Source organism: Octopus bimaculoides, chromosome 4, assembly GCF_001194135.2.
Source record: "Octopus bimaculoides isolate UCB-OBI-ISO-001 chromosome 4, ASM119413v2, whole genome shotgun sequence".
In the NCBI taxonomy this organism is placed as follows: domain Eukaryota; kingdom Metazoa; phylum Mollusca; class Cephalopoda; order Octopoda; family Octopodidae; genus Octopus; species Octopus bimaculoides.
The window spans coordinates 80,084,749-80,099,685 of record NC_068984.1 but is presented as its reverse complement, the minus strand read 5'-3'; the positions used below and the strand labels follow the sequence as shown (position 1 = coordinate 80,099,685).

Below are 14,937 nucleotides of genomic sequence, written 5' to 3'. Positions count from 1 at the left end.
AATAAAAATAGCAATAAAAGACCAAAAAAAAAAAAGAAGGAAAAGTTTCCTGTTTCACAGAGTACAAAAGAAAAAAGACGATTTATTGATATTTTTAGTTCACGTTTCTTCACAACCTCATGGACATAATACATACATACATACATATATATGCATATACATATATGCATATAGAAAGTATACCAATGTACATCTAGATATATATATATACACACATGCACATATATATATATATATATATATATATATATATATACATATATGTATGTGTGTGTATCTATTTGTAGTGTAATATATGTAGATTCATAGAATCATGTGGTTATCACAGAAAGCTCTTCCAATGGTCTCAGCTAACAGATCACATAGCAATCCAATACAAAAGTGTATAATGCAGAGTGTCCATGAAGCTGATCCAGTCAGGAGATCCAGTTGATGAAATTGTTTCATGAGGATTATATAAACCAGTGCTCCAAGACTTTTTTTCACTTGCAATATACTTATATTCTTTTCAAAATTTGGTAGCATATCTATAACTAAAAGTATAGGGAAAAAAATTATTTTCAGGTTACACTGTGGCACACCTAGCATCATCTCATGGCAAACCAGTGTATCACAGCATACCAGTTGCAGAGCACTGATATAAACCATATGAAATCAGGTGGTATGACAAGTGATTATATATATTTTACCACTTGTCATCCTCAAGATTAGAGCCATTTCACTGCTCTTCATGTAATAATAATTTCAGTGTATAAAAAATTATGTTTACATGTCTGTGCTAACATGCATGCTCTACATTATACAATACAAGCACACAGGTCGAAATGCTTAGCGATATTTCACCTGTTGCTCTGTTCTGAGTTCAAATTCCGCCGAGGTTAACTTTGCTTTCCATCCATTCGGGGTCGATAAATTAAGTACCAGTGAAACATTGGGTCGATGTAATCAACTAGTCCCCTCTCACAAAATTTCAAGGCCTTGTGCCTTCAGTAGAAAGAATTATACAATACAAGAGTATATTCACAAATCAGTGCAGGTAAAGAAAGCTAGCTCATCAGAACACCAGAACATCATGACCCATCAAGCTGAGTAAAATTGCAGTCGTAACAGATACTGGTGTAATGCAAATGGCACCCATGCCAGTGGCATGTAAAAACACCCATTACACTCTTGGAGTGGTTGGAGTTAGGAAGGGCATCCAACCGTAGTAAACCATGTTATATAAGACTGGAGTCTGGTGCAGCCTTCCAGCTTACCAGTCCTGGTTAAACTGTCCAGCCCATACCAACATGGACAATGGACACATACATAATTATGAACTAATAAAATAACTTAGGAAGGAAACATACACACACACACACACATGATAACACATAAACAAAGACGTCCATACTTGTTTAATATGTATATATACATATACACATATGCACACACATATGCACACTTGAACATAAATTTATTTCACTTTTATTCAATTTGTTTTATTTATTTTATTTTATTATTTATTTAAAATTTTTATTTTTATTTTTCATTTTTTATTTTTACTCCTATATTCTTTAATTTATATATGCTAATAAGTAACATAGGAAGGAAACATATATGCACACACACACATATTTGTGCATAAACAATTGACATCCATACTTGTTGCGCATATATATATACATATACACATACGCACACATGTATATAAAAATATGAGCATAAATTTTATTTCACTCTTATTTTATTCCATTCATTATGTATTTTTACTCTTATATAATGTAACTCACTATTCATGATTATTATTATTATTATTATTATTATTATTATTATTATTATTATTATTATTATTAAATTAAAAATGATAATCTTAATGCATGCATGCACACACATATACACACATAATAAACACACTTATGCATTCTTAGTCTATTGGAGTTTTTCAACCAATCAAAATGTAATCTCTGTATTGTCCTTTTTCATGCCCTGAAGATTTTTTCCCCCCCAAGGTATTTTGAAATGCAAACATATATTTATATATGTTCTGTAATTTAAATTGGGTGTAAAATGAAACAATTGTAAGCAATGATGATAATTAATTAATAAATTAGTTCATATCCATTAAATCTCTCCATTTTCAAACTTAATAATAATATTTGATATTTTATATACAGGTTGGCCCAAAAGTAGGTTTACAGTTATTCAACTGTCTCTTTCGCATTCATATATTAACAGTTTAGATCTTAATTATAAAAAAAAATATGAAACCGTTATTCTATACTAATTTAGTTAATTTAAGATAGAAATTTAAATGTAATAAAATGTTTTAAAAGAAATTCAAAGTGGCTATGTGATAACTGTAAACCTACTTTTGGGCCACCCTGCATATATAAGGGTGCAAGCATGGCTGTGTGGTTGGGAAGTTTGCTTTACAACCACATGGTTTCAGATTCAAACCCACAGCAACTTTGACAAGTAGACATATATGTGTATTTTACTTATGCATTGTGAGACTAATAACCAGATGTAGAACTCAATACATATATGCTTCAGAATGAAGCATTAGTTGAGTAAAGAGTGGTAATAAGAAAATGAGATGACAAAGGAATAAACAATTATCTTATGAACTTCATAAACTTACAAATGTTTCTGCTATAAGAGGCAGTGGACTCATAGTTGAGTGCCTGAGTAACACCTTATAGCTTCATCAAAGCCTGGAATATGATGCGCCCCTATGTGTGTGTGTGTTTATTTGTTGGAGGCACAAGGTAAAAAGGTAAAGTTACCTTCTCGAGTCATATAGACTCATAAGGGCCAGTTTCCTGGTTTCATGGCATATAAATTCCCCACCTGGACAGGACACTGGTCCATCTTAGGATTACTCATTTTTGTCAGCTGAGTGGACTGGAGTTTCATGAAATTAAGTGTTTTGCTCAAGAACACAACACATTGCCCAGTCCAGGAATCAAAACCACAATCTTACGATCATTAGTCCAACACCCTAACCACTAAACCACATGCTTCCACTGGAGGCACAAGGCTCGTTATAAAAACCTGCCTAACCATATGTCTTAATGGCAAGAAACCATTAGTGGCTCTTATTTTAATACAGTGTAACATTAAATGATATCTATCTCTCACTGGATGAAGTACTTCTTTTTGTTGATCTTACCTTAATAGAACAGTAAACTATATATATATATATATATATATATATATATATATGTATAAGTATGGCTGAATGGTTGAGTAGTGGTTTCAGGTCAGTTCCACCGTATATCACCTTGGGTAAGTGCATTCAACTATAACCCAAGCCTTGGGACTTGGTCATAGGTTGTTGGAGCAGAGTTGATCTGAGATGGCTAAACAACAACAACAACAACAGCAGAAACAGGAGTAGCAGTAGTAGTAGCAACAACAAGAGCAACAACAATAGCATCTTCATTCAATTATCTTTCTTAGTTTAGAAGGGTTAGGAAAGATTATGTCAGTGGTTCCTCTTATTTAGATTAATAAATAAAATGAAAATTGTACTAATACTAAATCTAGAATGTCTATAGTAAGACATGTTGTAGTTTGATCCAAGATCAAACTAGATCAAGCAAACTTATGGTCAAAAGCATTATGGCCAGGGCATCCTCTCTTTTTAGCAATGATATCTAAATATGCATTATCTGATGTATGCTACCCTTTTTGCAAGGCAGTAGTATGTGGTTTGGAGGGGATTTAGTTGTTATTTCTAGCAGATTAAGCAGCCGTGTAAAGATTCTCTCAACAGCTCAATTATTTCTAATTTAGACATGCAGTCAATAATTTTGAGGGGACGGGGTTAAATGATACCATCGGCTTCTGCTACTTGAGCAGTTCTTAATTTTATTGAGCTAGAAAATAATGGAAAGCAAAAGTGACCTCAACAGGATTTGAACTCAGAACATAAAGAGCTGAGAGAAATTCTGCTTGGTATTTTGTCTGCTGCTTCAACGTCTCTGACAATGCACAAAGTTTTAATTAAGGTTATTTATATACATAAGATGAGTGTTATTAGCATTCACCAATAGGAAATGCATCAAGCCATAGAGCAAGCAACCGAAGTCTTATGCAACGTAGTGTAGTTGGAAACACAGGCAGATGCATCAGCAGAGCCATCATAGTATGTGTGGATATGTTTGTGTGTGTGCATGCACATGTGTGCTGGTGCAGTGTGTTTGCACATGTGTGTTGGTGCAGTGTGTTTCCACATGTGTGCTGGTGCAGTGTGCATTATGGGTTTAAACTTGTGAAAGGCTGGTTTATAGCAGACTCAGATAAATCATGTCAACATGGATGTAAGCAGATGTGAAAAGGATGATGTTAATCATTTACATGCTGTCATTTAAGTTTTCTAATGTTTGACTCATATTTGCATACTTCGAGCATCACATAGGGCTCTCTGACAGTTCAATTGATAATTGTCTCCAAGAAGCAGAGAAGATGCATTTCAATTATGTTATTGACTTCATGTTACAATAATTACAAATGCAATTTCCTCCTTGCTGTTGAATTCCAATAACAATGAATGACCGCAAGGTCAGAATAGATACCTTCTTAGGTCTTTCTCGGTCACATCAGACAATGAACTGTGCAGATTTACAAACTATTATGACCATAAATTTCAAACTTTTTATCACCCATTCATTAAATGAGAGACAGCTCTAAGTTACTTATATTGAAATGTTCATGTTTAATTAAGACATAAAACATCCCATCAAAATGTTGGAAATCTATAAATGTGTCAGAATATACAGATTGTAGTCTTGGCATCGAATTTAATGACTTAATCTCTTCTCACTGACAGTTTAGCACGCTGATAGTTATCTTATTAGTTTAAAGCAGTAAAATGCAGTGAATAAGAATCAATATATCAAGAAAATATAAAAAAAAGAAGAAAAAGGAGAAAAAGAAAAAGGGAAAGGAAACTCTTAATTTTTGTATCAAATTATTTTCAAGCTTTGTTAAGCTCAAATAGCCATGTTTCTTCACACATGATACATAAGTAAAATTCAATTAAGTGTTAAAGGAACATGAGTCAGTAAAGCAATTTATCATCAACTAGTTTGGGAAGAGTTTTTGTAATTTTCTTTTTTGTTTTCTTTGAGGAGATAAATATTTCTTAATTATACACTGAAAGGGATTTACGAGTTTAACCAGAACCTTGCAATAGAGTATTCATTGAATGTTACTGTGAATAGCTATGGCATTCTCATTCCTTCAACAAAGTACTTGAAAAGATTTGTGCATCAAAGCAGATCATGGAACAAGGAAAGTCACAATTTATGCAATTCATTGAACATATCATCAAGCCATAAATTTGAAAACTTTACTCACAGATTTTCCAAGTGAATGAATGAGACAGTAACATTTTAGCAGCTACATGATGGCTGTCAGTCTCCAAATTTCAATTTTATACAGGGGCACTGGCAAGGTTGTGTGGTAATGAAGTTTTCTTCACAACCACATGGTTCCAGGATCAATCCCACTGCATAGCACCCTGAGAAAATGTCGAAAATGTCTCAGGTTGACCAGCACCTTGCCAGTGGAAAGTTTTAAAGAAATTTTATGGAATTATATGCGTGTTCTGAGTGTGCATAGTGAATGCTTCACACCTACAGCTCAATCCTACAGACCAGTCAAGTACTGGGGTTGATCTGTATTTCTGAAATGCATCCTAGAAGTAAATGAAATTATTGTTAAAAGAAGCTGTTACTGCAAACCTAACTTGAAACACTCAGCAGAAAGATAGAGAGACCACTCCTAAACATTGAATCAGAGGCATTAGTCTGTTTGAGCGAAACTGGCTACAGCTTCCCAGGTTACTTTCAAGACAAAATCTACCAACGTTGAGTCTTGGCTCACTTGGTTTGATATCAGTATCTGATAGCATCAAATATTTTGCTGACCATGACTAAAATATGTCGACATCTAATTAGAAGCAGCCATTTCATTCACATTACTCAGCATGTCTTCAAAGTCACTCACCAATCAACTCGACCTCAAATTACATCATAATATCTTAAAAAGGGAATGATTGGTTGGATAAGCTAGTCCTGTATTCTTTTGGGATGGTCCAATCTGAAATACCTTTGGTCATAAGTCTACTTGATCAGTGCCAACCTGGTCAAAACAACAATTACTTACAGTGGTTTTAACTCTATTGATATCACCCTACCCGAGACTGCTCTTCTTGGTTTAAAGTGACCTAAAATAAAATCTCTCAAAATTCCAAACACCAGTTTAATAATAACAAAATTATTTTACTCACATTTTCCTTGTTTTAAAAATTAATTGAAACAAAAAATTAATTGTAACTGAAACAATAACGAAGATGTTAAAGTGTCATATACCCAATTCTCTACATGAGGCCATGCAATTTTTAATTAGAGCAAATTGTCAAAGAAAATACAAATAAATTGGAAAGAATTTAATTAAGAGTTTAAAAGATGATATAATTGGTCCATTATAGCATGAAAGACATTTCAGAAATGGATAAAAATAAAGTTGAACACTTTTGGAACTTGAGAAGAATTGCAAATTCATTCTGCATGAACCCAGAAGACATAGTGCCATATGTCAGTTTTAAGTACTGAGAACTAATTGATTGATATCCAAATCACTGACATTTATTCAGTTGTAGTAAATATTTCCACCAAATGAAAGGTCAATCAGTTATGTCTTATAGAAACAAACTTCAAAGAACAGCAACAGAATTATCAACAACACCAATAGATTCATTATTATTCTAAGTGCAGTTTAAGCTAACAATATTCTTATGCACATGCAATTTGCATCTGGCATTAAAATGTTTCCCACCATTGCCCTATGTGGTTGTTTGATTGGCTAGATTTAGCAGCCAACTCTCCTCAAATTATTCACCACCATCTTTAAAAAAAAAAAAATAGTAAAACATTATATAGGCGCAAGAGTGGCCGTGTGGTAAGTAGCTTGCTTACCAACCACATGGTTCTGGGTTCAGTCCCACTGCATGGCACCTTGGGCAAGTGTCTTCTACTATAGCCTCGGGTTGACCAAAGCCTTGTGAGTGGATTTGGTAGACAGAAACTGAAAGAAGCCCGTCGTGGGTGACACGTAAAAGCACCCACTACACTCCCTGAGTGGTTGGCGTTAGGAAGGGCATCCAGCTGTAGAAACTCTGCCAAATTAGATTGGAGCCTGGTGTTGCCATCCGGTTTCACCAGTCCTCAGTCAAATCGTCCAACCTCAAATCGTCCAACCTCAAATCGTCCTAGCATGGAAAGTGGACGTTAAACGATGATGATGATGATGATGATATGTGTGTGTAAGTGTGTTTGTCCCCCCACCATCGCTTGACAACCGATGATGGTGTGTTTACATCCCTGTAACTTAGCGGTTCGGCAAAAAGAGACCGATAGAATAAGTACTAGGCTTACAAAGAATAAGTCTTGGGGTCGATTTTCTTGACTAAAGGCAGTGCTCCAGCATGGCCACAGTCAAATGACTGAAACAAGTAAAAGAGTAGTACATCTTCAGGAAGAAATTGAATTTTCAGAGCTGGAATACCTTTGATCAAAGGTTTACTAATTTGGGACTGACCTGGAGATAAACAACAATAGCAATAAAAGAAGCTTAGCTGCTCTTGACTAGAATGCTAAATACTGCAATTTACATTTGACTGACTTAATGTCTATGTATCCAATATGCTGGGCCAACAGGTTGCTCTAAAGCACATATTTCAAATCACTGTAGTGCAGCACACTTGAGTACCAGAAGTTTCCATCTACCATATTCACCCACAAGGCATTCATTGGTCTGGAGGTATAGAAGAAGAAACTTGTCCAAGATTATGCCCAGTGGGATTGAACCCAAAACTACATGTTTGCAAACTTATCTTCTTAACCACTCATCCAAAATGTTTAAAACTTTTCAAAAATTGATGATATGTCATTATTTGATCCACAGCACCCTATTCAGTGTGCTGTGGATCTTTAATGGTTGAAAGTGACTGGTTCATAATGTACAAGGAGCTACTCCCCACCAAACAATTTTTAAATCACTCTTTATCACTCTGTGGACATTACTGTGCCAAGTCCTAGAACTGATTGCTGGTTGCCTGGATTTTGTGGCATAAAAGTGATTGGAATCCCAACATATCCACTGGACAAGACACCAGTCTATTGCAAGGTCATTCATTTACAGTTGAGTGGACTGGAGCAGTGTGAAATGCAGCGTTTTATTCAAGAACACAAAACACGGTGGATTCGAGAATTGAAACCATGATCTTCTGATTGTGAGTGCGATACCACTAACTGTTAGGCCACATGCCTACACAATTTCTATAGCAACAATAGCATTCACCATGCCGCACTGATACAAATATTGAATTGTAACATTGAAATAAGGTCATGTATTTACTGTAGTGGATGTACAATGAAACAGTCAATCCTAAAATATGTATATGGTGGCCATTTAATCCATGTAGAACTTGACCTCTTCTTGTACATATACATAAACACACAAACACAAACACACATACACACACACACACACACATATTATTAACTATATAGACGGGCAGGCAAAGATGACCCAGCAGAAATCAAAATGATTGCCAAAAGACCTTTGTCCTGGCATTTTGTCATTTTTTTCCATCTATGTTTATAATGATTTCCAGCATTTGTTCAAATTTACACCATTTAATGGAAGATTAAAGTCAATTAAATCAACACTTGTACTGATATGCTAATATAGTTTTTTAATCCTGGGAAGATGAAAAATGCTATGCTGACCACATTAGATCTCAGGAATCCACATTAATATTGCTTTCGAATTTTGGTTCAAAGCCAGCAAGTTTAGAAGCAAGTAAATCAATTGCATTGATCCCAGTGCATAACTGGTACTTATTTTATTGACCCCCAAAAGGATGAAAGGCAATGTCAACTCTGGTGGCTTTTGTGAAATTTATATTGATATTAACAACAAAACTGCCATAACAACAGTAATAACAAAATTAATTTGAGTAATATGTGGCTGTTTGACACACTAGAAATAACAGCCAAATTTCCCTCAAATCGGATAAAAGCATTCCATTTGAAGATGAGCATATTCAATAATGTTTGACCTACATAGTCCAAAAAATAATGACAGGTTCATCATGGCTGGAATATCTCTGATCACAAAACAATTTGTTCAAGACTGACCTAGGGCTAAACAACAGCAAATAGAAAATTAAGATCAGCCAATAAGAGATGCAAACCAAAGAGGAAATTAGAAACAGCATTCAAATCAATTTCAAATCACATGCAACTAATAATAGTAAAGGAAGGCCACAATGTCCTAAATAACAATATCTTATGTTTGAATAAATAAAAGGATTGTCATATCTAAACTGGAGTGTTTTTGATCATAAGTCTGCTCAATCAAGATTGACCTAGTGCTAGGTCAATTTTGTGCAAGATTGACCTAGTGCTAAATCGCAAGATTAATATTGGCTTCAAATTTTGGCTCAAGGCTAGCAATTTCAGGGAAGGGGCCTAGTCAACTACACTGACCCCAGCGTTCACTTGGTAGTTATTTCACTGACCTCTGAAAGAATGAAAAGCAAAGTCAACCTCTGCAGAATTTGAACTCAGAATGTGACAACAGACAAAATTCTGGTAAGCATTTTGCCTGGCATTCTAACAATTCTGCCAGCTTGCTGGTTTAATAACAAGATTAATATTAACTACCAACACTACACACACACATGCACATGCACATTATGATTTTTTGCATTCCACCCTAAACAGCAACAACAGATGTAACAATAAATGAAACTACAAACACAGCAACAATGACAGAAAACTGAAACAAGCAAGAAAATATAAAAGAGTCACAGAAAAAAGTCACAAGTCATAGGGAAAATATCACAAGAAAAATATCAGAGGAATGAAAGTCACAGAAGAATAAATCATAGGAAATAAATAACAGGGAAAATATCACAGAGAAAAAGTTAGGAAAAAATGCCATAGGTAAAAAAAATCACACAAATAAAGTCATTGAAAAAAAAGTCACAGAAAAGAAAATTTCATGGAAAAATGAAGGAACAGAAATGACAGGGAAAAAGTAACAGGGGAGAACTCACAGGAAGAAATTGCCACAGAAAAGAAAAGGCTGTGTGACTAAGTTATAGGAAAGGAACCCCACGAAAATGTCAGGAAAGATAGGCATGTGTAAAAAGGCACAGGAAAAACAGAGGAAAAAAAGCCAGCCATAGATAGTCACAGGGGAAAAATGTCATGGAAAAAAGTCACGAGGTAGGTTGGAGAAATATAACAAGAAGAATGGTACAGGAAGGAAGTTACAGACAAAAGTCACAGAAAAATCCCAGGAGAGACACAGGTAAAAAGGCACAGGAAAAAAGTGGAAAAACAAACAAAAATTCACAGGAGAAAACAGAAAGCAATCATAGCAAAAAATAAAAAAAATTATGATTATAAATAGCAGCCAAAATCCACCTCAAATCACTCAGCAGTCTATGTGGCTACAGTTTATCACTACAGAGTAAAAGAAAATTATGGTCACAACTGGAATGTTTTTGATTACAGGTTTTCTCAGTTAAGGGGTTTTAAATTTTTCTGTGACTTGCTTTCCTGTAATGTTTTTTTATGATTTTCAACAACAACAACCACCAACAACAACCTCACAGAGGCGTTTGAAGGGTGCCTTTTACATGCCACCAGCATGGGTGTCAGTTATGTGACACTGGCACCAGTCATGACTATAATTTCACTTGGCTTCACGGGTCTTCTCAAGCACAGCATTTCAATCTGTCTATCTATCTATTTAACTATCTATTTATCTAACTATATATATCTATAACTATATATATATATATATATATATATATATATATATATCACCATGCTTGACTGCTAAATCAACAAGTTTTTATTATTCTCTCTCTATTTATTTTCTCTTATTCCTTTCTGTTGGAGAGCGTAGGCTCAAAACGTAGCAGACATTTTCACTTTGCTGAAGGTCAAACTAATACACCTCCTTGTTGTTCATACACCTGTCTTTATCTTTTGGTTTTCTATAAATTTCAACTATATATATATATATATACACACACACACATAAAAGACAAGGTATAAATAATGGTCATTACATATTCTTTTATTGTAGTAAATTCGACTTACAGGTGTTTCTGATAGCTATAGGTTCTTTCATTAATCAGTCTACTCATTCGGTCTATTGACTGGTTGAGAAAAAGTCAATGACCTTAAAGAACTAATGCTATCTTTATCAGAATCATAATATCTTGGTGTGTGTGTATATGTATGTATGTGTGTGTGTGTGTATATATATATATATATATATATATATATACACACACACACACACACACACACACATACATACATATATATATATATATATATATATATATATATATATTTATATATTGTTGTATTTCAGGATGGTCATTTTCTTTATTCTTTTTTGGGCCAAATAAATGTATGTATTATATATTTGTTCTTCACTCGTCTATTACTGTTCTTATTCTGACTCATGCCCATTGTCCGTAAATCTTTCGTCACACATCTCTGACCTCATCAGTGACACTTTTCATTTTCATATGCGTTCTTGCTCCACTTACTCCTTCTAAGGTTCTAGAAGAACAGAATGGAATAAGCAGAACAAGAGCTGTCACAAAGACCTAAAGTCCATCCTGAAATATAACAATATCTGTATCAACACACGTCTTCACATCAAGAATCCTGCAACACAAATTCATGAAGATAGATACATATCAGTATGGAAAACAGATGTTAAATGATAAATATAATGATGATGATCCTTGTGTTTGGTATATGGTAAACAGCTACCAGTGTTCTCATAATAGCCCCTATGTTACTTGTTGCTAGTTTTTGTATATTATTCCCAACCTACCAAGTTAAATGTATGGGATTGTGATGCATGTGGTACTCCGTGTAGTGCAGGAGAAATATATTAATCTCCATCTGTGAAATATTTCTCATTATTAGCATGTGTGTGTGTGTGCATGTATATACAGGTTGGCCAAACAACAACAATACAGTATGAGCTAACAAAAAATCTTTGTATTATAACTTGCCCTGCTAGAAAAAGCAATTAAATTTTCCTTTGACTATACTCTTCAACTCTTCAGAAAATATAAAAGTAAGAAGGATGTTGGATAAAGAAGTCTGGAATATATAACAGAAACTCGCCACAAGGCGAGAAGGTGAGTTTCTGTTATATCCGACAAGTGTTTTGGTCCTTATACCTGACACTGTATGGGAGCTAGGCCCACCCAGGTCATGACTCCAAAGTGTCTTCCTGCTACTTTTCAAAATCCAGTTTCCAACAGTATTTGAACCTGGTTTGTTCTTTTGTTCCCCACTCTGACTGATGAAGGAACCATTATATTATGACTAAACAAAAACACAAGTCGTTGCTTGTTGGAAGGGCTTTAAGCATAGGTGTCTTTGATCAGGGATGACAAAGACTACACAACAACAACAACAAAAAAAACAACAATGATGACAGCAATAGCAACAATAACAACAACAAAAGTATCATATCTTCAGCAATAATTCAGACAAAGCAGAAAAGAATATGACAGAGAGAAAAAAAATAATTTCAAAATCTTTAATATGAAACATTAAATCCCCATCACTATCTGTATCTGCTTCAATGGCAATGATAAAATTCATTTTCTAACAGTTGGTTTGTCTTGTGTCCGTTGGTACTTTGACATTTCAGGAACTTGTGTAAACATTCTCTTTTCTCCAATCCCAGCTTTATCAACCAATATCTTCAATAAAATGGCATGGGTCAAAAAGCTTATAGCTATATATCCAATCTGCCATCACCAATCGAACTTTGTCTGTAGGTCTGTTTAAAGGTTGAGATGTTATTTAAGGATCAAGCTATAAACTAAAAGAAAACAAAAAAAAAAACAACTCGTCTTCTGACCTAAATATCTGTATGTATATATGCACATGCACCTGTATGTCTCCATAGGTGTCTGTGCACGAGTGTTTGCATGTGTGAGAGTGTCTATTGTGCATGAGCTGTTAAGACTGGTAAGAAGAACAAGCAGAGCAATTGAATAATAGATTTAGTATGTTTCAGAATCAGTAAAGGAAACAGATCGAATATGGTAATTAAAACGCTATTGTGAGAAATCAGTTAGTTTACAGAGACATTTTTCTTAAGAGAGAGAGAGAGTGTGTGTGTGTGTGTGTGTATGTGTGTGCGCATGCACATGTTTGTATGTGTAGGTTGAAGTATTTGTATGTTGTCAGCCTATGAGCAATTGGAATTTGCTTTGATTTTATGTCACATCACTGGTTGCAGATTTACAACAGACTTATCACGTTTTTTGCTGAATTAACAATGGGTGGAACAAATATCACAGAGGATTTTTCTTCAAAAGTGCCAAATTAGCAATTTTCTTGCCAATGCTTATGTGTCTTGTTACAAGTTGCACACACATGTGCATACACACTGTGGCTATAAGGGCAGGCATGACTGTGTGGAATAATGCTTGCTTCTCAACCGCATGGTTCAGGGTTCAGTCTCACAGTGTGGCATCTTGGGCAAGTGTCTTCTACCATAGCCTTGGGCTAACCAAAGCCTTGTGAGTGGATTTTGGTAGATGGAAACTGAAACAAGCCCATTGTAGACGTGTGTGTGTGTGTGTGTGTAATTTAGAGAAAAACCTCTATTAAACAATTCAATAATAAAAAACGTAATTCAGACCATCCAGAAAATCAATAGAGTACATAAACAATAAATAATATTAAATAGACTACGCACGTTTCATAGCTATATTTTCAAATAGATAACAATAATAAAAGCAATCCAATTCAAATTCAAATCGATCTGAAATTAATTCTAAGGAGATATTATTAACTAATAATAAAAAATTAATTAATTTCCTAGATGAACGAAAATTAAAATGCAAACATAAGTTAAATTACTTATATAATAAGTTTAGCTAATTTGTGTGTGTGTGTACACACACACACACACATACACACACACACACACACACACACACATATATATATATATATATATATATATATATATATATATATATATATATATATATATATAAAAGATAATAAGAGTGAAAAAACTACAGAAGGCTTGTGTTACATGGTTAAAGTATATATTTAAATTATGTCAGAAAAATGTTATAAAATCTTTTTGGTATATAAACATTGTATTTTGAGAAATAACCGGTTTTCCAACCACGTGCTTTCACATACCAACTTTCTCACCTATATATATATATATATATATACATATATATATAAACCCTATTTTATATTACTAATTGTTGTAGTTATAATTTGTAGTAGCAAGATGTGTATAAATTAACATGAGATTATATAGGATATATTACATATTTAGAATAAGAATAAACTAAGATGTTTATAAAATAAATAAATTAATTAATGAAAATAGATTATATTATAGAAATTTAGCTTAATTTATGTATATTATATATGTTAGTTTTAAATTATTTAGACTTTAAAATTTTCCAGTAAATGGTATACTACAGTTAGTTTTTTCTTATTCTCACAGCTAAAATACATTTTGTCATTTTAACAGCTTAAATACATATTTCTATCTATTTCTTCTATAATTTTTATTTACACCATATTTTCACGGGATATATTTCTTATAAACGCTAAGTTCTACGTATTACGTTTAAAATTTTAGTTTGATAAGATAAGTTATGGTTTTATTTTAAGTAATGAGTGGCTGTGTGGTAAGTAGCTTGCTTACCAACCACATGGTTCCAGGTTCAGTCCAACTGCTTGGCACCTTGGGCAGGTGTCTTCTACTATAGCCTCGGGCCGACCAAAGCCTTGTGAGTGGATTTGGTAGACGGAAACTGAAAGAAGCCCGTCGTATATATGT

At 33.9% G+C, this 14,937-nt stretch overlaps 1 protein-coding gene across 2 annotated transcripts in view; it reads right to left on the bottom strand.

The window, feature by feature from the left end:
- LOC106883964 (beta-1,4-N-acetylgalactosaminyltransferase bre-4) overlaps window positions 1-14,937 on the bottom strand; it is a 1,180,207-nt gene that overhangs the window by 176,570 nt on the left and 988,700 nt on the right. Inside the window, exon 5 of one of the 2 annotated variants that reach the window (XM_052967162.1) lies at window positions 12,662-12,814. The exons of the other annotated variant lie outside the window; for it this stretch is intronic. Within the exon in view, the coding sequence (XP_052823122.1) occupies window positions 12,691-12,814 (124 nt within the window). The 3' untranslated portion in view covers window positions 12,662-12,690. Of the gene's footprint in view, window positions 1-12,661; window positions 12,815-14,937 lie in introns of those variants that run through there. 2 annotated transcript variants of the gene reach the window in all.